The 26414-nt window shown below is 31.9% G+C and overlaps 1 protein-coding gene across 1 annotated transcript in view; it reads left to right on the plus strand.

Moving 5' to 3' along the window:
• LOC139526348 (uncharacterized) overlaps positions 1 to 25050 on the plus strand; it is a 40110-nt gene extending 15060 nt beyond the window's left edge. The window contains exons 5-16 of the mRNA XM_071321483.1: positions 173 to 265; positions 628 to 691; positions 2973 to 3127; positions 3886 to 4125; positions 13726 to 13837; positions 16889 to 16918; positions 18988 to 19158; positions 20214 to 20362; positions 20945 to 21037; positions 22618 to 22681; positions 23803 to 23957; positions 24358 to 25050. Coding sequence (XP_071177584.1) covers positions 173 to 265; positions 628 to 691; positions 2973 to 3127; positions 3886 to 4125; positions 13726 to 13837; positions 16889 to 16918; positions 18988 to 19158; positions 20214 to 20362; positions 20945 to 21037; positions 22618 to 22681; positions 23803 to 23957; positions 24358 to 24840 — 1809 coding nt within the window. The 3' untranslated portion in view covers positions 24841 to 25050. The remainder of the gene's footprint in view (positions 1 to 172; positions 266 to 627; positions 692 to 2972; positions 3128 to 3885; positions 4126 to 13725; positions 13838 to 16888; positions 16919 to 18987; positions 19159 to 20213; positions 20363 to 20944; positions 21038 to 22617; positions 22682 to 23802; positions 23958 to 24357) is intronic.
• Positions 25051 to 26414: the final 1364 nt, after the last annotated feature.

Genomic DNA, 26414 nt, shown 5'->3' on the forward strand with positions numbered 1-26414 from the left:
CGTCTGAATAATGAAGCACCAAAATATGTATGTATGTGTTAAAAACCGTACCTTGACCCACATGCATAAGGGTTTGCTTTATGAATTGTGACTTGGATTGATAGTTGTCTTATCGGCATTCATACAACATCTTCTTATATCTATCTTAACCCTCAAATTTATCTTATTTTAGATGCATATTGTGATGCACTCCAACAGATTTCCAAGCGTCAAAGATGCCATGAAGAGTAAAAATGGCCTGGCTGTCTTAGGCTTCCTGTTCGACGTAAGTTAGACCAAATCGTCTTATGAAAAAAATGACTATGAAATGTATCATGATTATTATGTTGATTGCAGGAAAAAAGACGATAATTTTGACATTTAAAATAAGTAACTAAAAAAAGTAAGATTAAAACATGAAAATAAACAGCACAAAAGACCTTCAACACTAGACTACTCTCAAAATCATATGTTCAGAAAAGGAAGAGAAAAACAACAACGAATAACACGTGGTTTGGATAGAACGAATACTCTTTAAAGAAATAGTAATAATAGTGTTTGTTAGAAGGGCAGGTATAGAGTGCAAAATCTTTTGATGAGTAATAATGTTAAAATGGGTGAATATTTATTTGTTACTTTTTGTTTTAGGTTGGTCCACATAATTCAGATTTTGACGAAATCATCAATCATTTGCATGATATAGCTCATAGAGGTAACTAAAACAAGGATAACATGGTAACTGAAACACATTAGAGTAGCAGTGCATTATGGGAGGGGATTTATTTCAAGGTTAATAATTGGTCATCGACGGATGCTATTTACTATTCTATCAACCAGCTTGATAGCTTTCAATTTTGAATAAATCGTTTAAGGATGTTGACCTAGATTAAGGGACAACACTGTTTACAAAATGTGTGACTTATACGAATGTATCAATCAATGACATGCATTTCTATAAATATGATCTAAGCTTGACGATTAATTTAAATAGAAATATTTTGACTATTTTATTTATTATGTCTGTTTAGTACACGCATCATTATAAATATAACGGAATTTGATGAGACTGTCAACAAAGTGAGAGGTTTAGCGCTATAAAACCAGGTTTAATCCACCATTTTCTACATTTGAAAATGCCTGTACCAAGACCGGAATATGACAGTTCTTGTCCATTTGTTTTTTATGTGTGTTGTCGTTTGATTTTGCCATGTGATTACGTTGTGTTTCTGTTGTGTCGTTTGTTTTCTCTTATTTTTGAGTGTAAATTCACATTACTATAAAACGTGTCACGGTACTTATCTATCCCAAATTCATGTATTTGGTTTTGATGTTATATTTGTTATTCTCATAGGATTTTGTCTAATGCTTAGTCCATTTCTGTGTGTGTTACACCAAGATCCTTAACAACTAGAATTAAAGGTGCACAATTGCAATATCTGTTGAAGATTGTAGGAGACTTTAATTCTGAGATATTGTCCTTAATTTCGATCATGTTTGAGAGTTAAGGTATCATAGTTTTAATGCTGTGTTGTCGTTTTCCTCTTATATTTAATGCGTTTCCCTCAGTTTTAGTTTGTTACCTCGATTTTGTTTTTTGTCAGTGAATTTATGAGTTTTGAACAGCGGTATACTACTGTTGCCTTTATTAGGGACTTTCCGATTTGATTTTCCTCTTCAGTATTTTTGTGATTTTACTTTTTACATATACTATATCTTCTGTTTTAACTAAATGATAACAACGTACGATTATTATAAACTTATTTCTGGTTTAAAGAGTTATTACCCTCAATTCAAGTGTATCACTATAGTTATTCACGGAATATCATAAGATTTGACCGAAGGGTGGTACATTTACATCATGTTCGTCCGTCCGTGTGTCCCGGCCGCTTTTGATTCTGTAACTGCCCCTGTAATCTGCTATATAGAAGTTAATTGAACTTTCACATAGTCTTACTCACAAGGTGTTTACTTTTGCACCTCTTATTTCATTTCTTCTTCTTACAGATTTGAAGAATTTATTTTGGAACTATATGGATCTTTTTTTGACGCATCCACAGTCATAATAATAGATAATTGATCATATTTTCTTCTTTACCTTAACTCTCAAACATGATCGAAATTAAGGACAATATCTCTGAATTAAAGTCTCCTACAATCTTCAACATATATTGCAATTGTGCACCTTAAATTCTAGTTGTTGACCAAATTGTTGTTGGAGTTTCCCCATGCAAATATTCAACAATACCATTATGTATCTCTGGTACTCAATTTTTATCCGTAACATCTCTAGAACCCCATAATATAATTTATTGATATCTTTACAGAAAATTGAGCCATAACATGTCATAACTAAAAGAAGTTGTATTATTACCAATGATACAACTATCCACTATATAGACAACATAACGTAGAAGTTAGAAACAGTTATTATGTCACTGTATAGCCTTCAACAATGAGCCAAACCTATACCACAAAACAAGTCAGATTTATGTAATGTTCATTCATGTGTATATTTATGTATATATTGGAGAAGACGTTACTGAGTTGAAAAACTTGTGTCTAATCCATTTGTCTTTTTTGGAACACATGGAACAATAAAATATGTTTAAACCACCACAAAGCAAGCTGTAAAATGCATGACAAATGTAAAACAATTCAAACGATGAAACTATTCACGGTTAATAGACAATTATTGGCTCTACAAGGAAATAAAGAGAAATTACGATGCTAAACACAATTTTATAAAAGCTAAAGACGTAATTGAAATCAGTAAACGACTATCAGCATTGTACTAATAACATACATGAAGCATTTGAGTTAAAATATTTATCTATTACTTCCACGCAGAACTCCTAGATTATTCCCCACTTATAGATTAAGCAGAAAATCGTATTCGACAATATTTATAAAAAATCCCCCCAACTACATGTAGTTAGAACAAGTTTAGCAAATAAATTCTGCATTATACATTGTTTTATATTCTATTGAAACAGGTGACCATGTCATTCTTAAATCATTCAGCTTGGCTTCGCTGTTCCCATCAACAGATTGCTACTACAGATACTATGGTAGTCTTACAACACCAATGTGTTATGAAAGTGTTATCTGGACGTTATTCAAACAACACATTTACATTTCTGAATCTCAGGTTTGTAGTGTTATTTAATTTGTTATACTGAATGTCCTATCAATATTGTCTTTCATAGATGAATTTTATTTAAAAGTATTTTCTATGACGTCACGTATTATTGTCAGCGTTACGGGTATTAGAAAAATCAACAGAAGTGAAGCAAGATGTTTTATTTTTATTTTTGTACAGTCAAACAATAAAATCTCAGTCAACACGGAGAACTTCAGCATTTTCTTTAATTACTTGTAAATTCAATTCATTGTCCTTTAAATTATCGATTCTTGATTGGTCTGGACGAAAGGGTGACATTAAAAAAAATAAATTCTCCCGCTCAACCATGGAATAGAGTAAATTGTTTTCTTCGTATTAGCCATCAAAACATGGCATTTTAACGTGAAGTATAATGAAATCAATTACGACATATATTTGGTTTTGTATCTTTTATCACTTAGATCGATGTAGGCAGGTAGCTTAATGAATTTCTTGATAACATTGGGTTTGTATCAAATATAACTTTTATTTGAGAGTGCAGCTTAACCAATTCCCATTTAAGTTTGGTATGTAAAATATCATTTCAATTCAACCCTTGCAGCATAAAGAATTCCAACATTTTTTTTAGTGTAGTATCAAATATCACTTCAAATCGATCTTTAAGCTTTTCCTATTACGCCATAGTTTTGCTTTTGTGTAGAATATTGCTGAAATCAATCTTTTAGCTTTACCTATTTCGACATTGTTTTCTTTATATCATATTTTAATCAAATATATTCTTGCAGCTTAACCAATTCCGACATCTAGGGAGAACTCATTTCCCGGGATCGGAAGATCTTGTCAACAACTACAGGAATCCGCAACCAATTAACTGCCGGGTTGTTACCTCCAACTGCATTGGGTCATATACTTCTACGTATACAAAGGAGTCAAAGACGGGAGTAGGAAAGAGTTATGCGGACGATAGAAACAGTTACATAAAGAATTTCCTAATGAAACATTTTCCATCTTTAAAATGGAAAGTGTAACCAAAAGGGGTTTTCGATGAATGAAACCTCAAAGTTATCAGGTGTAATTGAATAAAAGAGATTATAATCATCATACTCATGATACTTTTAAACAAATTGATTCTACATCATCGAGCATTGACATTTCATTAAATTTGTGTGGTTCTTATCTCAACATATATTGTTTTTAAAATAAATTACATCTTTTTCATAGAACAAATAATTGACAACGTACATGATAATTTCTATTCCAAGGATAATGACGCAATAACAAAGGTTGAGTCTGGAAAATTATTGACATGGTTATAACAAAAACTGCAAGGATACAACGGGGACATTAAAAGTAAAAGAAAAACGGACAACGCCAAGGCAAAAAAAAAGACGACAAGACGACCAAGTCCATGAAACATTATACAGAAGACTAATGAACATGAACCTAAATTATAAAATAAAACCTAAGGATGAACTTCGAAACAGTTTACATTTCCTTTTCCCGAAATGGCACCCACGTGTTGCGCAAGCGACTTTAGATTAGCCCATTGGTCTCATTCGGTGAAGGGACGGAATTTTGATTACGGAAATTAGAACATATCCGTGTTATAATCTGTGACACATATGTACCATAACAGTAAAAAAAGTTATGGTAGTCTCTCTACGGACCCTTGCCAGTTTAATCCCTGAAATTTTAAAATGCAAATGTAAAACGAATATGTTTTCGTTATTTCCTGTTGGTACCGGTATAAAAATTACACCGTGGTGCAAAAAAAATAAACAGTTCGAAAGCTGAGTTGTAAATTGCTAAAAAAAAATGTTAATTTGACAGCTTATGGGTCAAACTTTAGTTATGACAATATGTAAAGATGACATTCTTAAACAAAACCACAATTGTATAAGAAGTAATTCAAATATTGTATTTCCAATATTATATAATTTATTATGGTTATTGATTATGGCAGAATTTTACAATGTATTCAGAATATGAAGTATTTTCTCATTTTGAGTATATTGAACATGTGAAATTGCCGATGATATTTTACATTAAATAATGACCGATATTCAAATCTCAGTAATTGATAACGAAATAACGATACAAGGTAAGAAATACAAAAAATATGGGCATCGACAAAAATCTAAAGAGCGAGATTGATTTTTTGGACAAGGTTAGTATCTGCTGCAATGCACAAATCGCTAGAAGTAAAAACCAAAACGTTAATCAGGAATAGCATATACATGGTAAACATACTGACCGAAAAAACTGTAAAGAAAATGTAAACTAATAAGTCTTGTGTACTATTGTTTGTCTGTTTGTCTGTTTTTCTTTTTCTTTTTTGTCTGTTTGTCTTTTTCTTTTTTTGTCATGTTAGTTAGTTTATTTGTTATTTACGCGTTTGAATGTCCTTCTGGTATCTTTCGACCCTCTTTTATCGGTCAACTAATTTCGAGAATTCAAAGTGATTGTGAAACTTATGTTTAAAGTCACAAAAATACTGAACTTAGAGGAAAATCAATGCGGAAAGTCTATAATCACATGGCAAAAACTTGGTGAAACTTATGCTGAAACGACTTCGTTTGTTTTTTCTTGACGACTCTGTTAGAGTACTTTTTTGTAAGTATCAAACCCCAGAGTATCATATATACATGTATATATGATATACTGTTAGTATTTGAATTCAAGATTGAGGATGATTTTCGTAATATTTGATTCATGTTATTATTTTTTACAATGTGAAAGTGACAATTTATTTTCTTCAGTCTGTCGTTTAGTGATTGCCATATTTTTTTATTCAGCCACTTTTTTGTCAAACTACAAAATTTGGGTACGCTAATTTCCACTGAGATTATAGTGGACAGGTTATTTCAGTCTCGTGTTAAGCTGGGATAAAATGTTCTTTAATAAAGTGATTCCCTTTCTCGAGTAACTCTGCTGCAACAGGATACTTGGCAGAGCAACACCATAATAAATTTATCTGCCAAATCGCACGCGTTTTGGTGTAATTTGTCAGAGACATCTATGTCGACTATTTTTTTTTATTATTTCTTAAGTTCTACAAATGTTATATTTGTCCTGATATTTGTTTGCGTTTTTCAAAGAGTGTCGGGTTTCTTATATAAATATTTTCGTTTTCAAAAGACACGAAAGTCATCAATATATAGGATATTACAATCTTAATTCGGTTTTTGTGCACAATGACAACACGACGCAAAAAAATCAAAGGCGACAAATTGAAAAACAAATGCACAAAACGACATAGAAAATGAAGACCAAGGAACACGCCAACTACATTAAACTGGGGATGATATAGATTTTCTGTAAGGATTGGCAGATCCCAAAGTGCCAACTATTGCGTATTGTTTTCTTTCTTTTCTTGTAGATGCTGATAATGTGTTCAATACACTAGATATCTAACGTTGTAGAAATACCAAAATGTTGATAGCGGTTTTTCTTTCATTTTAATTCATGGCCACGGTATACATTCCTAATTTATGTTTCAAAGGGGCCAGGTTATGAGAGTCGTCCCCAAGGTGAATTTTGTCAATATCAGATGTGATTGTAAGACATATAATAGAATCCACGAGATATCTAACATTCTATGTAGTGTATCAGTGTATCTGGCATATCGTTTATTTATCTAGTATAACAACAAACTGGGGCTTCGTGCACACGAAATTTCATATTATGATATATATACTGATGATTCGCCTTCTGCGAATACTACTTATTTTTTCTTTCAAAAATATTTGATCCTACATGTCCTATGTAAATGCGCTGATCAACATCTTAATATGCATAATGGACAAGTTTATTTGTAAATGCTCAGCTGGAATGCGACATAGCAAACGATATGTATTCTTCGTTTAAATGATTGCATACCCAAGTATACATTTTTGGGCGAGCTCTTTTTTATCACATTTAATTTGAATCTAAGTTCTGAAAAATAATCAGAGGAACTAGCGCTTTGTCGCGTCGTTTTTTTCACAGTGTATATTTTCGTTGACCGGGAAAATACACGCGATAAAACAAATGCATCGCATTGCCCAAGATATTGACAACAACAAACTTGATTGGTTGACAGGTTTTCGATAACTAGTACAAATAAATACAAGTAGTACAAACTCGCATAATTAAGAGAACTTTCAAGATAATTGCATTTTGTACATTATGCTCTTCAACATCGTACTTTATTTGGCCATTTTAATTTTTTTGGATTCGCGAGTCACTGATCAGTCTTTTGTATACGAAACACGCGTCCTTCGGAAAGACAAAATTAAATTCTTGTATCTTTGATGAGTTTATTTTGACATACATTCGAAAACATGAAGGATTTGATCATACAGTTTAATAATATCCGTGTTAAGGTAATTTATTTTTATTTTTATTTTATATATAAATTGATTAGGTAATGACACCAATCGACAGATTGTTGCTTATTAATATTTCGTAACATGGAACTGATTGCCTTTGTTGTCAAAAAATGTGACATATATGATTAGAAAAATTTAATAATAATGGAAAAAGATATTTTAATTAAAGAAATATGATTTTATTTTTAAGAGTAAAACATGTTTAATATTCTTGAATCGCTAAGTTTTCCCCTAAAAAACGTGATTTATTTTAAAGGAAAAGTCTTTTAGATAACCCATTCTTCACGACTGTACTAATATTGAATAGCTGACTTCCAAAACACTAATTCGCTGATATTTTTTTGTTTGCCGTGACCTCTCGTTGTAATTCCGACCACCACACAGCGCAAGTAGGAGAATACGTCACGAAAGAACAAAAACACACGTGATCTTAAAGGTGAAAAGAAAATAGCAGATTCTTAAGGAAAAATGTTAATTTATCAACTGTTAAGGAATAGTTTCATTAACAACATGAAAAAATGGGAACGCATAGAAAATATCAATGGCTTTTTCAATTTACTTATTCTTCAAGCTTTTCACGTGCTCTGTTCTAGTGTTTAACAATGCCACGATCCGGTAAACTTTGGCAACAAACTCGAAAGTTAATATGATTGCCATCAACCACTGAATGAAATATTGTTTATCAACTATATGTTTAAGATGTGATAAAAATATAATTAGTTTCTTATCATGCATAGCCTGTGTTAGTCTTGTATTGTTTTTTATTTTAGTTTCATGAGTATAATTCGGAGTTTAGTATGACGTTTATTATCACTGAACTAGTAAATATTTGTTAAGGAGCCAGCTTAAAGACACCTCCAGATGCAGGATTTTCTCGCTGCATTGAAGACCAATTGGTTGCCTTCGGCTGTTGTCTGTTATATCGGCGAGTTGTTGTCTCTTTGACACATTCCCCTTTTCCATTCTCAATTTTATGCATGGATTAGTTTCAATAATTTCGATAAAATTAATTTTTCAAGAAACTCGTTTCATATGTATCGTAATGCTCAATCTTGTGATCTGTCAGATAGCATACAAGACTCAACAATTAACAGCTTTAATCTTTGAAACTTCAAAACAACGTTAACATCTTGGAACATGCAGGCAAATTAATGCAGGATCAAATTTTCCATTTCTGCCGCAAACAAAACTACTATTAAACACTCGCGAAAAAAAAAACCATATACGATATACGGTATATTTTTTTCAGTTATCTTTAAATCCGTTTAATTCCACATCTCTGACAATGCTCATTATGCGAGTGTCGTCTTTTGTTTTGTTTCTGAATCAGTAATACATGTTATAAGGTAACCACTGTGTTATTAAAACACGAAAAGGTCAACAATAAAATGTTATTGTGTTATATTTAAAAAAATTGACATATTTTAATTGACAGTTGTATAATATATTGTAATTATGAATAAAAAAGTCTTTAACAAAGATACAATCTTACAACCTATACAAGGAAAAAGTCAGTAACAAATACTTTTAGAAATAAGATTAGAACAAGGGTACACGTGAAATAAAACGTATCTGCTGCGATAAACTTAGTAGTGTATAGACTTTCGCTTACATTCAGTAACATGTATTTACCTAATTTATTTCACTTGACTGGGCGGGTTGAACCAGTTCGCTTATTTTAGACTACTTCATCTGTAGACAGGTGTGTCGAGATAAATTCATCAATGAAGTGTCCAGTTATTCCTCCCATGTCATACACTCAGTTCAATAGTTTATCCGTTTGGAGACACTGATAGGTGATTAGAACTCAATTATAATTATAACTGCCATCATTCTTATCACACACATCTTCAAATAGACTGTCATTATGCAAATTAAATCGTAAACTCCGCCCGATCAGTTGAAATAACATGGGTAATACACATACCCGTCAAGAACACACATGATTGCACAATAAGTGCTGAAAAGAACTCATTCGATTGTAAGGAATTACCTAAATAGTACTGACGCAGAGGATTTTTTGGTAAATTGACTAAATAAAGATGCAGGGCTATATAATTTGTTGTTCATACTTTTTCGATCCCGTTAAGATCAAGATTCCTGTTTAAGAGTTGGAGATATAATACTAAAACCTAAACCAAACATTATGCCAAAAAGTAAAACAAATCACAAAAATACAGACCAACATAACGTAATTATTTTTTCCCAGTCACTAATTCTCCGAGAATTTTTAGTAAGCAGTGACCTTAACTATATGAGCCCTTTTATAATATATTTTTCCATCACACAGCGCAAGTTCGAGGAGGTGAACGGGACGAAAGAATGTAGACACATGTGCTCTTGACGGTCAGTAGAAAGAGCAGATTCTTAAAGAAAATTTCCACGCGCTACGTTTTTCAATGTCACAATCCGGTAAACTATGGAAACAAACTTGAAAGTTAATTAACTTGCAATCAACAACCCCTGAATGAAATATTTGTTGTCAATAATACGTTATAAATGTGAAATAAATATATAAAATCGCACTAGCAAGACTAAGGCCGTGTTCACATTGACCTAAATTCGGTGTTGTGTTTGTGTAACTCACACGTAAACTAAACACAATTGCGTTCCCATTGATAAAACTCAATGTTTACATGTTGTTTAAATCATGTTTTACCTACACACAGTCGATAGTCAATGTAGGCCATGTGTAGGTTAAGTGTACACAAAACTGCATTTAGGACATTAGTTTTATCGTGTAAATATTTAAGGAGGAAACTATTTTTGAGTAAAATTGATATTTTTGATAATTATTAGTTGTCTAAATTTTACAGATTTTTTTTTGGTTAAAAAAAATTAACGTACTTTATTAACCCCTAATCAAGACTCAAAGCAGCATCATTGCCGAACCCATAAGGCAGCAACCAATTGATTTTTTTTTTGGGGGGGAGCTATTATAGTCGAGTATAAAACATAAAGGCAAGGGGGTGGGGTGGTGAGCTATGGATTTTGTTTTGGAAACAAAAAATGTTTCCAGTTTTTGGCCCTGAAAAAAAATGTTTGTTTCACCCTCAGCTGCCACTATATATAATAACATTGATTTCGACTTGTCACCAAAATTTGTCCTAAAAAAAATCAAAAGCTCACGCCCCCCTCCCCCTCCACAAAAATTTAAGTAAATAGTTGCTGCCTAATTCATTTGAAAAGGTCTTCCCGAATCGACTTGACGTACACAGAAATATTCGCCACTGGTCTTTACTCAAAAAACTATTCACGCATAAATGCATGACTAAAAAAAATGTGAGGTAAATGATCTGTTTGTCTAGTATCTCAGTTCCGTTAAATAACACGTAAAATAAATTAAAAAAACGTTACCCTATTCCTTTACCAAATATTCCTTGGAGAAGAAAAACCATTTGAAACGAACAGAAAAGATAAAAATGTAGTGATCCATAATATCTCAATCCTTTTTTTCCTGGCTGTAAGCACGCTGTTGCAGCTAACGTTTTCTAATGCGTTATCGAGACATCTCTAGTGATATTCAAACTACTGCAAATTATAAAAATGGCTTTCATAAAGTAGCAACCACTTAACTTACGTACGTTTTTATTCCTTTTTTTTCGATGCTGGTGATCAAACACTTTTTTTTTTCAATATTTAACACTATAATGTATGGGGAAACTCTTGATTCAGAATAAATTTTTTTATTATCTGTATGACCTTTTTTTTTTTTTTTTATCAAATTGGGGATCGGCATATTTCCATTCCCATCCCCCACCCCTCTTTTGAAGTCAAATAGTTGTTCTCTTACCGCTAGAAAAAAATTTCAAAAATTTTGAATTCAGTTCTACGTAATGAACATTTAAATGACATATACATGATATAGTTTACAAGTGGGAACAAATCTTATGTACAGGTAGCTAAACAAGGTGTATAGATGTGAACAAATGTAATGTGAAACCAGTGTACACTACATTAACTAATTGTAAACATGTTTACTCTACACGGCGTTTGGTGTGAACACGGCCTTAGTTTGGTATAAATGACATTTGACTCGGACTTGTTTTAAATTGAGGTTTACTGTACGTACTGTTGAGTTTTTTTCTTTTCTTTCTACATTGCCTTGAGGTATAGGGAGAGGGTTTAGATCTATAAAAAAACATGTTTACCCTGACGCATTTTTGCGCCTATTCCAAGTCAGGAGCCTCTGGCCTTTGTTAGTTTTGTATGATTTTTAATTTTTGTTACTTTGATATATTTTTCGGAGTTTAGTATGAAGTCCATTATCACTTAACTAGTATGCATTGTTGTTTATGGGCCAGCTGAAACACGCATCCTTGAGAGGGATTTCCTCACTGAAATGATGACTCATTGGTGGTCTTCGGCTGTTATCTGCTCTTTGGTCGGGTGTTGTCTCTTTGATACATTCCCCATTTCCATTCTCAATTGTATGCATTGGTTCAATTAATTTCGATAACATTAATATTTCAAGAAACTCGTTTCATATGCCTGAAAAAAAGTTAGCTCTTTTTTGTGATTAGTTGGACAACATGCAATACCTAACATTTTAATCTATTAAACTAACAAAAATGTTAAAACTTGGTAAATTGAGGAACATTTATGCATGATTAAATTTTCACGTTTCGGCCGCAAACAAAACGATAATTAAACACATGCTAAAAAAATAACCCGATACACGGTATTTATTTTCCAAGGGTATTTCAAATTCGTTTTATTCAACATCACTGACAATCCTCAATATGCGTGTGCAATTCCAATTTTCGTTTCATTGAAAGATCGTAATATAACCTTCAAAATAATGCAACCACTGTGTTATTCAAACACTTAAAGGTCAACATTAAATGTTATTGTGTTATATTTTTAAAATTTGACATATTTTAATTGACAGTTTTTTTTAATGTATTGTAATTATGAATGAAAAGTTAAAAAAAAAAAAATCAAATGTTACTACGGAAATAGTCAGTACTCAGTAGTTCAAAAAATATGATTAGAATGAGGGCACCAGTTACATAAAACTTATCCACTGCGATAAACTTGTTCAGAAGGGAGAAGGTCCAGTAAGAACCCTTTTTGGCCCCAAAATATAGCAGTTTTACCAAAGTATTATAACGTAAACTTTAAGCTATTTATTAGAAGTAATACTTCTGTTACATACCTTTGACTTTTTTTTTACAATACAATGCACACATATCGGGTACTAGCATCATGAAGTCATGTTAAATAACTGAAATCTTCATAATTTTAGCATTTGAGTTAAATGTTATACGGTTTCCGTCTTAAATGAAAGCGGCCGTATGTGTATTCATTCTTAATTTTTAAATGTAAGTTGTATTTGATGATTAAACATATCATAATTATACAAAGGTTGAAAATGAAAACGGATGTGACCACTTTTAATTTTGACAAAAACCTTCTGAAAAATTGCATAATATGGCATACTTGATAGATTTTTCATATTAAATCTTAAATTTGAGCGTCTTTAATGACTAAATCAGTTCAAATCTTTCACATAAACTTATTGAATTGATTGAAGTAGACACTAACATTGTACCAAAATCTTTCATCAGATGAACCTGAAATTTGGGGCCAAAATAGGCTTTTACCGGACATACTCCTTTCTTCTGTTTATTATAGACTGTTTAGTATTTATTATTGTCTTATACATGTACACGTCAAGAATATACTTAATTTCTAAATAAGTGCTAAAGAGCACTGATTTGATTGCAAAAAAAGTAGAGAATGTACAGCAGAAGATTATTATGAAAATTGACGTAACGAAAATACATCGTGAAAAAGTTTGTTGGTCATACTTTTCCGGTTACGTAACAGACTCAATTTCATTTACCAATGCAGATATAATACAAAAAAAACAACATCATGCGAAACACTAAAACAAATCACAAAAAGACTGACCCAAATAACAGAACATAGAAAGACAGCTGTTTTAATTCATTTTCTTTCCTACAGCAAGAGTTGACAACTTATTGAATTAATGTAATTAAATTAAATTTATCTAATCAGCTACATGTTTGCAAATTTCGAAAATGAAAAAAAAAGAAAAGAAAAACCACTATTTAAATTAACTGACTCATATCTCTTTAAAAGTGCATATAAGTCATAATTGAATAATTAAAATATTTTTTGAATTTTTCATGCAAATATGTAATACTTTTGATGCAAGTCCTTAAACTTTCAACTTGACACCCAGGCAGTATATTACTTATTCATTGCTTATCAATGTCATGACTGTGACAAGTATATAAGCAAAAACCTAGAGTTTTCTGCCTGCATTTAAAAATGAAATTTACAGCAGCTGTTACGTCTTTCTTTCTCCTGATCGGATCTTATTTTGCAAATGGTGCAGGTAATTTACGTCTCGATTGTTTGACTATTTTTTATAACATTAACTTTAAATGTTAATTCTGAAAAAAAGTATGAAATAAACTACGTATTTGTTTTCATTTATAATCCGTTCGGTTCCTTTAAAATTCTTCCCCGAATTTTTTTTATTTTCTCAGACTTCAATTTTTGATGTTGTGCCTTGTGTACTAATGTTTGTCATTTTGGTTTGGCTTTTATTTTTTTTATTTTTTGCCTTAGTGATGTCAGTATATTTGCTACTGAGTTTAAATGTCGATTTCATATTCATATATAACATTTGCAATTGATATATTACAACAGCTTTTGTACATGCTATAAGACCGTCTTGATATGGTGAGTACCAAGATTGAACGCCGTAAGGTTGCATATCAGTGCTTCTATGCGTTTCATTTAAAGTTTGGCGGATAGTCTCATTCTCAGTGATACCACACAACATTATGTTTATATTAATAATGATTTTTTTTTTTTGTGTTACACATTTTCAGTCAATTATATATATTCCCGTTTTTGTATACGTATTCATACAACTAAGATGTGATATAAATATACAAAAACGTGCATGAAAAACTTAGTTTCTAATAATACATGTCTTTGTTAGTCATGTATGATTTTTGATTTTAGTTTCTTGTGTATAATTCGGAGTTTAGTATGACGTAAATTATCACTGAACTGGTAACGTATTTCTTTAGAGGCCATCTAAAGGACTCCTCCGGGTGCAGGAGTTAGTTTTTCGCTGCTTTAAAGATCCATTGGTGGCATTCGGCTGTTGTCTGTTATATGGTCGGGTGTGTGTGTCTTTGACACATTTCTCATTTCCATTCTCAATTTTATGCATGCATTGGTTTCAATAATTTCGATTACATTCATATTTCAAGAAATTAGTTTCATGTTTCGTAATGCTTAATGTGATCAGTCGGATAAAATAAAAGACTCCACAATTAACGGTTTAATTTATAAAACGTTTAAACATTTTTCAGTCAATTATATATATTACCTTTTGTGTATATATATTCATACAACTAAAGCCCTGGGTTACAACAGATCGTACGATTTTTTTTGTCGTATAAGATCTATAAAACAGTTGTCGTGGCACTGTCGTCCAAAATGTCAAAAACATATTTCGAGTGGTCGCATTAGCTACGACATGTCCACGATGGTTACACGACAGAGGAAACAGAATTATAATTGACTGTCGTAGGTAAGTCGCAAGTCGGTCGTGCGACAGCCGTACGACGATCGTGAGTTGTTTGGGCATATTTTTCAGGTTTTCGTGTCATGGGATGCGCGTGTCACTGTCGTGTCACTGTCGGGTTTCTGTCATACGACTGTCTTGAAACATGCCAGGCTCCATCTGTATGAATCCAACGAGATCACCGGCAGATTCCCGCTCCTACTCTAGCATCAGTGTATACTACACTGTCCAAAAATCCGCCGCCGTTTGATCCATGGCCTAACCCACCAACGTAGGGCGTTTCGCAGGTTCCTATTCTATTCACGGACTCAAATCAACGCTAACAGGACCATATTGTGCTCTTGCTGGAGTCCGGCAAGGCGCCTGTTCAGCAGGATCAAGCGTTATCGTTCTGTTAGAATAGCCATCCTCTTTAAACGGCAGATGGTATGTTTTTCCAAACATTCATCTCGCCGGATTGAATTCTTTTAAATAAAACAAAAAGATGTTGCACGAAGAACATACCTCTTTCGTACGACAGACAATCAATGTTGTGCGAGCATCGTACGAAATTTGGTATGCGTGACACCAACGTGCGACTGTATCACGAGTGTCTTGCGACAGTTGTAGGATTGGCATACGACAGTCGTGCAACAGTCGTACGATTTTTCTTTATTAAAGGGGTTTATGTTGGTACCCACGACAATGTGTTTATCGCACGACAGTCGCACGAATGTGGTAAGACACTATTACGACAGCCACCAGACAGTGACAAGATAAAAAATCGTAGAGCAAAAAAGGTGCGTGTCCAATTTTCGTCCCATGACACACGAGAGCGCCACGATGCTCAAAATATCGTGCGACTGTCGTACGATGATCACAAATGACTCACGATTTCACAAATTTCCATATCGTGGCGCTGCATAGATGTGTCGTGGGTTTGTTGTGACCAGGGCTTAAGATGTAATATGATTGTAAATGTTGTCCATATAGTTTTTTTCGTTAAACTCGAATTTTCGTCAATTCAAGACCTTGTCAATATGGGTACATTTCCTATGATCTAAACCTCTGAAATTGCTAGTTTCAAAAATTCGCTCCCGTTACGTCAATGTAGAAAAAAAATAATAGATGAAATATTCACTTAACGATGCCAAAATGACTTGTATCGGTACATAGTGTGGTTCATTTTCAAGATCTGTCGTGTAGATATTTCATTGATATGTGTTTACTTTGATGACGTTTGAGTCTTTGCTAATTGGTACCAAACTTCATATTGGTAATATGTAAACTAAAAGGGATTGTATACGGTAGTCAATACCGTCTGCTACAACATAGATGAGCGAGTCTATACCGTTTGCTACAACATAGTTAAGCTAGTCTATACTGTCTGCTACAACATAGTTGAGCTAGTCAATACCGTCTGCTACAACATAGTTAAGCTAGTCTATACCGTCTGCTTCAACATAGTTTAGCTAGTTTATACCGTCTGCTACAACATAGTTAAGCTAGTCTATACCGTCTGCTACAACACAGTTAAGCTCAGTTAAGCTGTCATGATTTCTTTTTTTTCTTTTTCAAGATCAATATGTGTAATCAAGTTAGCAATGAACTTATCCATCATTCATTTGTTTGTTTAAAATACATATAAATTATGGCTAATCATTTCAGAAACAACATCGGAGGTCAATTTACGGACGATAGAAAAGGATTATGAAATATATACAGAGATCTGTAAGTTCAGAGGGCCTGTCGTTTGTTCTAAATATGATCAAGATATTTATTTGGATAAAGAAGGTTGTTCTTAAAGAAAAGAAATGAAAAAAAAAACTTATTTCTTTCTGATCTCGATTTATTTCTTTTCAGTTCCCGAATGGGGATATCATCATGGCGTAGGTAAGTTCTCTGTCAAAATTCTTTTCGGTTTGGGATAGAATACTGATACTCATTATCACGCTGATATATTAAGGAAAGAAGAACAATAATTACATCATGATCACAGTGGTAGATGCATGACTCTTAAACGTCCAATGGAAAACATTATAAATGAAATATTACTATATTTGTGCATGGTACTCATTAACTGCAATTTAAGACATTGGCTTGTAGGGCAGTAACGAAGACATGTATATTGTGAGTGACTATCAATTACATGCAATTATTATTATCCCAAACCTATATTTACGACATTATTTTCGTCTACCCGATTTGAATTGTATGGAAAACGGTAGATTTTCAATTTCAAACGGCGGTAATACTCTCCAATATGTAACTGTGAAAATAGATGTAATGTATATTTTTATCATAATAGTAAATTTTAAAATGCTTTTCATTTCAGACATTTGCCTTGACCTATATGGTTATATTTGCATTTACAAAAACAATATGATAAATTCATGCACTATTTTGTAAAACTTTGACCTATGTTGATTTAAATAATTAAATATATATATATTAAACGAATGACAGCAACTTTCGGTATCACTGTGAGACCTCACATAGCATTTTTAATTAATCACTTTTTTTTTCTATTTCGGTATGACAAAAATTCATTTCTGATATAGATAAGATGGAGTTGATTTAATTAAATGATATTTTATGTATTAAATGGGTAATTGATTATATCATTTGTCACATGTATTACATTTATAACATAATTAAAGAATGTATATACCTCCTGCAAAGCTTTGATTTAATATCCGGATTTTTGTTTTATTCGGTAAAACGTTTGCATTATTTTTTTATTATTATTATTTCATTTTTGCTACGAGCGTCACAGAACAGACAAAGATTTGCATTGCGCATTTTGTGAGGGTAAAATCGGTTAACGTCAACAATGCAAAGTTAACAAAACCGTTCATAATTTAGATTGACACTTTTCTTTTCTTTCATTGTCATCTACACGCAACAAAATGAAGGTTATGAAGACTCCTGGTTCACACTAAACAAATAAGAAGCGTGTGAAAACACATATTTAAAACGATTTTGATAAAATTGTTCATAAACATAGGTCAACACTTGGTTAAACCATAATGTCTTCACAAAAAATGTAAATTGACGAAAAATCATTTGTCACAAAATACCAGAACTTTTCTATTGACGTTATGGTTTTGCTAATTGTTGAAGGTTGTTTGCTTACTGACCGTTGCTAAAATATACTTCCAGTAATCTCTGATCCTCACCCGTCTTGTTGTCTGTATAATACAATATATTAGGTTTAATATTCATATGGCATGGTCAAAGACTGAATCAAGGCACTGTTTATAGTGTCAAAATACGTTGACTGCGCTTTAAGCATATACACTATGAATGCACACTATTTAAATTGTATTCATAAGATATACTTTCACAAATTCTAATATTTTTTTTAATACATGGTGGTTTTTTTTTTTTTTTTTTTTTTTTTTTTTTTTTTTTAAATTTGATAACATATCATAAAGTTCGCCTAGAAATAACCTTGTAATAAACTGAAAGATATAAAACGGAAATCAATGAATCAATATTGTTATTTAATTGGTTTAATTAGACATGATTTATACTTGTCATATACATAAGCTTGTTGCACTATTATTCATTCAATTTATATGTTATACTGAATAAATTTGAATTTTAAACTTTGTTTAAATTTGTACAATTTAATTTCAACGTGTTTTAAAAATCTCTTCTTGAAATATGAATGGTAAAAATATCCAAACATGATGATATAGATAGGCAGAGCTTGATTGCACTCTTATGGTTTGTCTAAAACTGGCATACAAGGTAAAAACAACGAGATGGTATGTGTTTACTGACGAAGCGTCAAGTCGTTATCAATAAATTTATATATACATGTTGTATTTGATATTATAATAACTTGTTAAAACCAGTATATAAAACAATAATATTACCATTTATTTGCTATACAAAATCAAACTGTTTAAACAGATAATAACTATATTTTCTATTTTTGTTTTGATTCAAATTAGATCCTAAACATTGGAAATACTTATTTCCAACATGTGGTGGAATGCAACAGTCTCCAATTGATATTAAGACATCAAAGGTCCAGACTGATATAACACTAGAACATTTTGATTTAAGTAAGCTCTCTACGGCTAAGAATGTCGAGCTTGGAATACAGAAAGACGGCCAAACAGGTATGTAAAAAAAATATATTCGGATTCTTTTATTCAGCGTTTCATAGATATAGAAAGATGTGGTATGAAACGAAATAGATAAGATCATTAAGATATCACACGAATCGTACATATTATCTTTCTGATCTAAAATGATAGGCGAAAGATAACAGAGGGATATCTAAATTAGAAAATATACTGACAACGTCATGAAAAAAGAAAAAAGACTAACAGAAAAACAAATATACAAAATGTAACATAAAAAAGATAAAGAGTAAGCAACCCGAATCCAACCAAAACTGGGTTTCAGGTGAGCTTCAGATGGAAAAGTAGATATCTTATAAATTTAATGAGATCTTATCATTTATTCTTTAAAAGATATGTACATGTATTGTAGTTCTTAAAAGATCTTTATTAGTAAAAAATATATCAGAAAATAAAGACTAATGAATAAACTCATCAAAGATACCAGGATTTAAATTTGATGTTTATGTCTGATGCACGTTTCATCTACAAAAGACTCATCAGTGACGCTCGAATAAAAAAAAAGTTTAGAAAAGCCAAAGATATTATTTCAACAAAAAAAAACAAAAAAAAAATCGAACTCAAGAGCCTGTAATTCAGTGGTTTTAAGTCATTACTGCGTTTCGTTTATAATTTTGCAATCAGGTCGATTGTGTTTAATCTTTTGTTCACCTTTTGCATGTTGTACTCTTTTAAAAATGGATAAACTTATGCATTTCCTCATTGTTGAAGACAATTCGGTCATGTATAGTCACATAAATTTCCGTCGTCTGAACTTTAGTGTATAGTTTAACATTGAAAATCATGATGCACTTCCGTATAACTATCTTGTATCCATACAATACCTCGAATGATTCATTTGATACCTTATACAATGTATGTGACATCTTAGATAATGTATTGTTGTGTTAGAGTACATTATTAATTATAATATGTTATGTTCTAGTGTTTATAGTATCATTAAGTATATAATTTATCTTGAACGTCGAATACACAGACATACATGTTTTAAACGTTTTTATGTAAATATTCCTTATCTGAAATTAATTCAGTGCAAGTTGGATTAAAGGGTCAAGGGTTAGAGGTATCTGGCGGTGGATTGCCAGGATCGTATGTGGTGGAACAGCTCAACCTCCATTGGGGATCAAAGAATACCAGAGGATCAGAACATGAAATCAATGAAAAACATTTCTCTATGGAGGTAAGTTCAATACCATAGTCAGCTATACAAGGCCCCGAAACGATAAATGGCAATAGATTCAAACGGAAAACATATGTACAAATAAATAAACGACAAACAAGTATGTGACACACCATAAACGGCAACTGCTGAATTACAGGCTCCTGACTTCGGACAGCCACATATAGACTGATTAGCGGGATTGAACTAGTTTGAAGATATCAACAACTTCCTTACCTGCGCCAGTGGTGTAAAAGTACAACAAAAGAACAAACAATACAAAGCATTTAAAAAAGATTAACTCATCATCTGGATACAAATAGAAATACATTTAACAAAAAAACACATATTGGACATGGACGGGGACAGTTACTTGAACATCACAACAACAAAAAGACACTAAGTATACAGATCGAACAGAAGTGAACTGTTATGCGACTATCATATAAGTGAGATGTTTAGCTAGGTATAAAACCAGGTTTTATCAACCAGTTTTTACATAAGAAAATGCCTGTAACAAGTCCATTCGTTTGATGTTTTTTAGCTTTCCGTTTTGAATTTTACATAAAAATACTTAAAATATCTTAAACGAATTATTTTTAGATGCAAGTAGTGATGCATACTGACATATTCCCCTCTGTCAATGATGCTATGAATTGTACCAATGGTCTAGCTGTTTTGAGCTTCCTTGTTGATGTAAGTATTACTAATTAAAAGGTTCATGTAATGTTGTCATTTTAATGTTATATTTAACATTGACATGAAAGAGGGAGGTTTTGCAAGCCAAAAAACCAAATCACAATAATATTTTTTCTTAAAATGTCCCGTACCAAGTCAGGAAAATGGCCATTGTTAAATCATAGTTCGTTTCTGTGTGGGTTACATTTTAGTGTTGTGTTTCTGCTGTGTTGTTGTTCTCCTCTTATCTTTATGTGTTGAGTTTAAGTTTGTAACCCGGATTTGTTTTTTCCCAATAAATTTATGAATTTCAAACAGCGGTATACTACTGTTGCCTTAGTTGTATATCGATGTTAAAAAGTCATAAACTGATTAAGAAAAACCAATTCGCGTTGCAATTTACAGTAAAACGCCAAAGGGAAACGCATCAGCTTTAAGAGGAAAACAAAGAAACAACAGGCACAATGAAGTTCAACAAGAATTAACGCCAACATATTTTTTACAGAAACATAATAACGCATAGGTTGCACTTTGTCAATACAGCTGTTTCACAAACCGTGCCGTTTTGGGGTGAGATATATAATAATCATAGATAATTATTTTGTTAAACTACTAGTTGCAAAATATTATAGCTATGATTCATTTCATTAACACCAAACTTTGATAGTTTAACAGAATAAATATACATGGATAACAGATCTCTAGAGTTAATGGAGGAATAGTAGAGAATTTTAGTAAAAAGTTAAAGTCTTTAAAATTTGAGACGCATACATGTTGTAAAAATGCAATGTATGCCGCGGAGCAGTATTTTGTACCTTCGGAGAACATAGTACATCATGTGAACTTTCTAATCTAAAATCAATTTGTTTAACGGAATATCCTAATAAAAGTGCAAAGTTTCAGCCGTAAAGGGAACTAGCGTTGTCAATATTATCAGAGTTGCAGACTGAAATAAATTGGGTATTTATCATTCCATAAATGCTTTATTTAGTACAAATTAAGCAATTTAGACACTCAGGGAGGCTGTGCAGTCCATTGTTGTCGTACTGAATGTGTATTTAAAAAAATAGAGAAAAAAGTAATGTGAAAAATTTCCAAAATAAAATAATGGAAACACAAAAGTCTTGACAACTGAAGACTTTACACTCATTCGGCACAGATTATCAATCTGTTGTGGGCTTGTGTTTTGTCTTATGACAAACATGTTTTTCAAATTTGTTGAAAAATACAATAACGTATGGTTTCTTTTAGTTTTAATGTAAATGTATTTAATTCTATTGTTCAATTTATTAGAGTAATGATAACATATATGGTATGCGTTCTCACTGGAACGGTAAATGGTTTGTGTCTCTGACGGAAAAAAAACTGTCTCTATTGAAAGGGAAACATTATTTGCAAGCTCAAATTTTGATTTTATGTAAATTTTTGGAAAATGGGAGATAAACAGAAAAAAGTTTACCGTATTTATATCTTCGTGAGCTACAAGGAGCGTTGTTTTTCTTCAATGTAAACTTAAAACTTTCAGGCTTGTACTCTCTCTTATATTCGAATGTTTTGGAAGGTTTTTAAGCTTTGTATTCTTTACTTTTTATTTCCAGATTGGGCCACATAATCACAAGTTTGACGAGATCATCAATCATTTACATAGTATAGAGCATATAGGTAATGAATTAAAATCAGTATTTGTAACAAGGTGTAAATAGTTATCAAAGTACCAGGCTTATGATTTAATACGCCAGACGCGCGTTTCGTCTTCAAAAGAGTCATCAAAAACGCTCATATCAAAAACGTTAGAAGGCCGAACAAGTACTAATTTACAGACCATTTATGACATAAAAAATCCAGAAGTAATAATTGTTAAGATGTATCTTCTATGAGATTTAGATACTCTGACACTGTGGAAAGAATTTGTATTTGCTTCGTGCAACTTTGAGACTTTCTCAAACTTTAACAAACACTACATACCAAACATTGTTTAAAGTCTAACACAATATTCCTAGGTAGAAAGTGTTGGAAATTACGACACGAAACTTAATGATGTTAAAACTTAAGGAAGTTCGCTACTCCTGGTAAAGATCTTTTTTCAGGATATCTGGAATCCTCTAATTTTATCAATGTAGAACCATTACAATTATGATTTGCCTGCTAAATTCTACCTAAATTTCATAATTTTATAACGAATTGTTTTAAAAGCCTATTTTCATTTTTCCATCGTTTTTGATAGGCAAAAAGCTTCAATCCATTACATATGTTTTGAAATTTTTATTAAATGCTTCTGTCTGTTTTGAGTATTTTTGAGTTTATTTGTGTATAATTCCTGTCTCATGATGTTTTCATCAAGCGATATGTTTAATATTGTCATATAAGCGGGGGGTCTGGATATCCATAAAACGTTTCTATGTTTATTGTGGTTTACTGTTTTTCGTTTTAAAACAGTGTTCTGTTGTTTTGTTGTTTTGTAGTTTTGTTGTTTCCCTCGTAAAATTGATGTTGTTTTTTTTTACCCGGTTTTAATATTTTCTTATTCGATTTATGGCTATTGGACAGCTGTACACGAATGTTGCCTTCATTCATATAAAGAATAAAGCAAAGCTTGTCATTCCGAAAAACGTTTGCAGGAAAACATATTCAAAATGCAATCGAAGCGTAAAACTTACCTTAAATCGTACAATTAGTACTCACCTAAACGTCTGTCTAATAATTATCTTAAAGTGCTTGATTTTTTTTCCTTTTCTAACAAGTGATCATGTTAGTCTTTTATTATTTCTAATTTATTTAAACAGGTGGGCATGCCCAACTTAACTCATTTACCTTGACCTCACTGTTTCCATCCACGGACTACTTCTACAGGTACTACGGAAGTCTAACAACACCCCCATGCTTTGAAAGTGTTATCTGGACAATATTTAAAGAACAGATATATATTTCCGAGTTTCAGGTTTGTTTTTATTATTAGATATACAAATAAAGAAGTCATAGAATATTTATCAATAGAACAGAAATGCAACACAAATAAAAAAAAAACTTTCTGCCATGGACCTCCTTTTCTGATTTTAGTGTTTGTTGTAGATATTTTTAAGAATTTGTTTTATAATTTATTTCACCAAATTATTCCTTATAATATTATGTAATAATTTTATAATGAACACAATCATTACTGTTTTCAATCTTAAAGCAAATATACTTTTGCCGCTGAACCAGTTCCGACAATTAGGGAGAGCACATTTTATTGGAACAGGAGATCTCATACCAAATTATTCCTTATAATATTATGTAATAATTTTATAATGAACACAATCATTACTGTTTTCAATCTTAAAGCAAATATACCTTTGCAGCTGAACCAGTTCCGACAACTAGGGAGAGCACATTTTATTGGAACAGGAGATCTCATAAACAACTATAGGTTTCCTGAACCTTTGAATCATCGGGTTGTTACATCCAATTTCATACAAACCAGTACAATTAAGACGTCGAAGCCGAGAAGAGTTAAGATTTCAAAGTCTAAAAGTGGAAAGAAATCAAGATCTAGGAGTAACAGGAAATCAAAGTCAAGAAGAAGCAAGAAGTCAAAGTCTAGACGTAGCAAGAAGTCAAAGTCTAGACGTGGAAAGAAGTCAAAGTCTACAAGAGGCAAGAAGTCAAAGTCTGCAAGTGTCAAGAAGTCAAAGTATCGAAGTAGCAAGAAGTCGAAATCTGGAAGTGGCATAAAGTCGAAGTCTATCAGTGGACTACCGTTACTGACTAGAAGGGCTTACAGCGACTTTAACAAGAAGTTAATTTTCAGAAGAAGATACGGCGATAGTGACAGCAGCGATTGATAAACAAATCAACTTCATAGATATTCGCATGTTTTATAAAAAACGCTTTGTAATATCTGAAATGAAAAGTTTTAACAAACGCTTTATATATGATGACAATATCATAGACGTGTTATAATAGAATAGCAATGAATGTATCTATAGAAAAATAATGAACACAATGAATGATATATTCTACAAAATAAAAGTTAGATTTAAACTCTTGATATACTTAAGTGTTCAGTGCTGTTTATAATTTTTAGACCTGCTTATGGAGAACACATAAAAATTACCCTTCATATACATTATGTAAACTTCATCAAAAATCCTAAAGGCTAAAACTGTGATGCTCATTTTAAAGAGAATTGTTAAGAATTGGCTATATTTGGTCAACTATAGAAGAAATAACATGCACGGAAGATAATCTTTACAAGTAGAAATATTGTTTTAACTCTTACCATGGGTTGAAAAATGATAAATAGAATCACACAACATATTTTATAATTGACTCAATCGTAACACAAGATCGAAAAATTGTTTCGGTTGAGATATTGTTTACACTGAGATAACTCACTTGGGAAAAAATAGTGATTAATTAAACTGTTGGGTGCATACGATGTTCCCATTGATGGACTCCACGTTTTTCTTTGGTTAATGTTTGTAGTCACTATCGTTTTGGACACAACCTCCTATTTTTTATTTAGGAAGCCATTATACTCATGTGAAACACATGCATATTACACGTTGTTCTGCAACTAATTAAATATTTTTCAAATTAAATTTTTGGACAAATTTTTTTATCAATGCATATGTCACTAATGAACAAACGAAATTAAAGCATTCTTCCAAATTCCGTTTACATATGGCACACATGTTTACCTTGTGCAAGTACAAAAAAAAACATTCACAAATATTTATTAAGTTTAAATCAACATTAAATACAATAACTGATGAACGTTTTGTTTATTGCCTGATTCTTACCGGTTTTAAGAACTCCAGATACATACCAGAATTTGAAGCGTGCAGTATAAATTGTAAAGCAAGTCAAAACATCACTGCGATACAACATATATATACGATATCACACACGTACACAAGATCGAGATGAACATGCTTATATAAATATTTTTTTTAAACGCCTTTAAACGAAAAGTGTACTCCTTTTGCCAAGGTTTCCAAAACCAAATTCTTTTTGCCCATCTTACCTATCTCACTGGTGGTAAGCGGATGGTCGTAACTAAAAGTTACGACCATCCGGAGATGGGAGACAACTCTAGGGATAAGTTTTTCTTTTCCGATTTTCGTGCACTAAAAGGTTCATTTGAACCAAACCGCTTGTCTCGTACATACTATTCGGCAGTCCGTTGATATTAAAACCAAATTTGATGCCTTAAAACATTCCAATTTTCGTAAAATAGTCATTCAAAAATTCAAGCATGATGGTCGTAACTACAAAAACAAAAATATTGAGGATGGTCGTAACGTAAATTTGTGATGGTCGTAACTAAGATAAATAAGACCGAATAAGGCAAGTCAAGAGTTTTAAACGTTTCTTTTACTATATGAATACTAGTATTTTATATGATGTATTTCTG

This window comes from Mytilus edulis, chromosome 6 (assembly GCF_963676685.1).
Source record: "Mytilus edulis chromosome 6, xbMytEdul2.2, whole genome shotgun sequence".
NCBI lineage: Eukaryota > Metazoa > Mollusca > Bivalvia > Mytilida > Mytilidae > Mytilus > Mytilus edulis.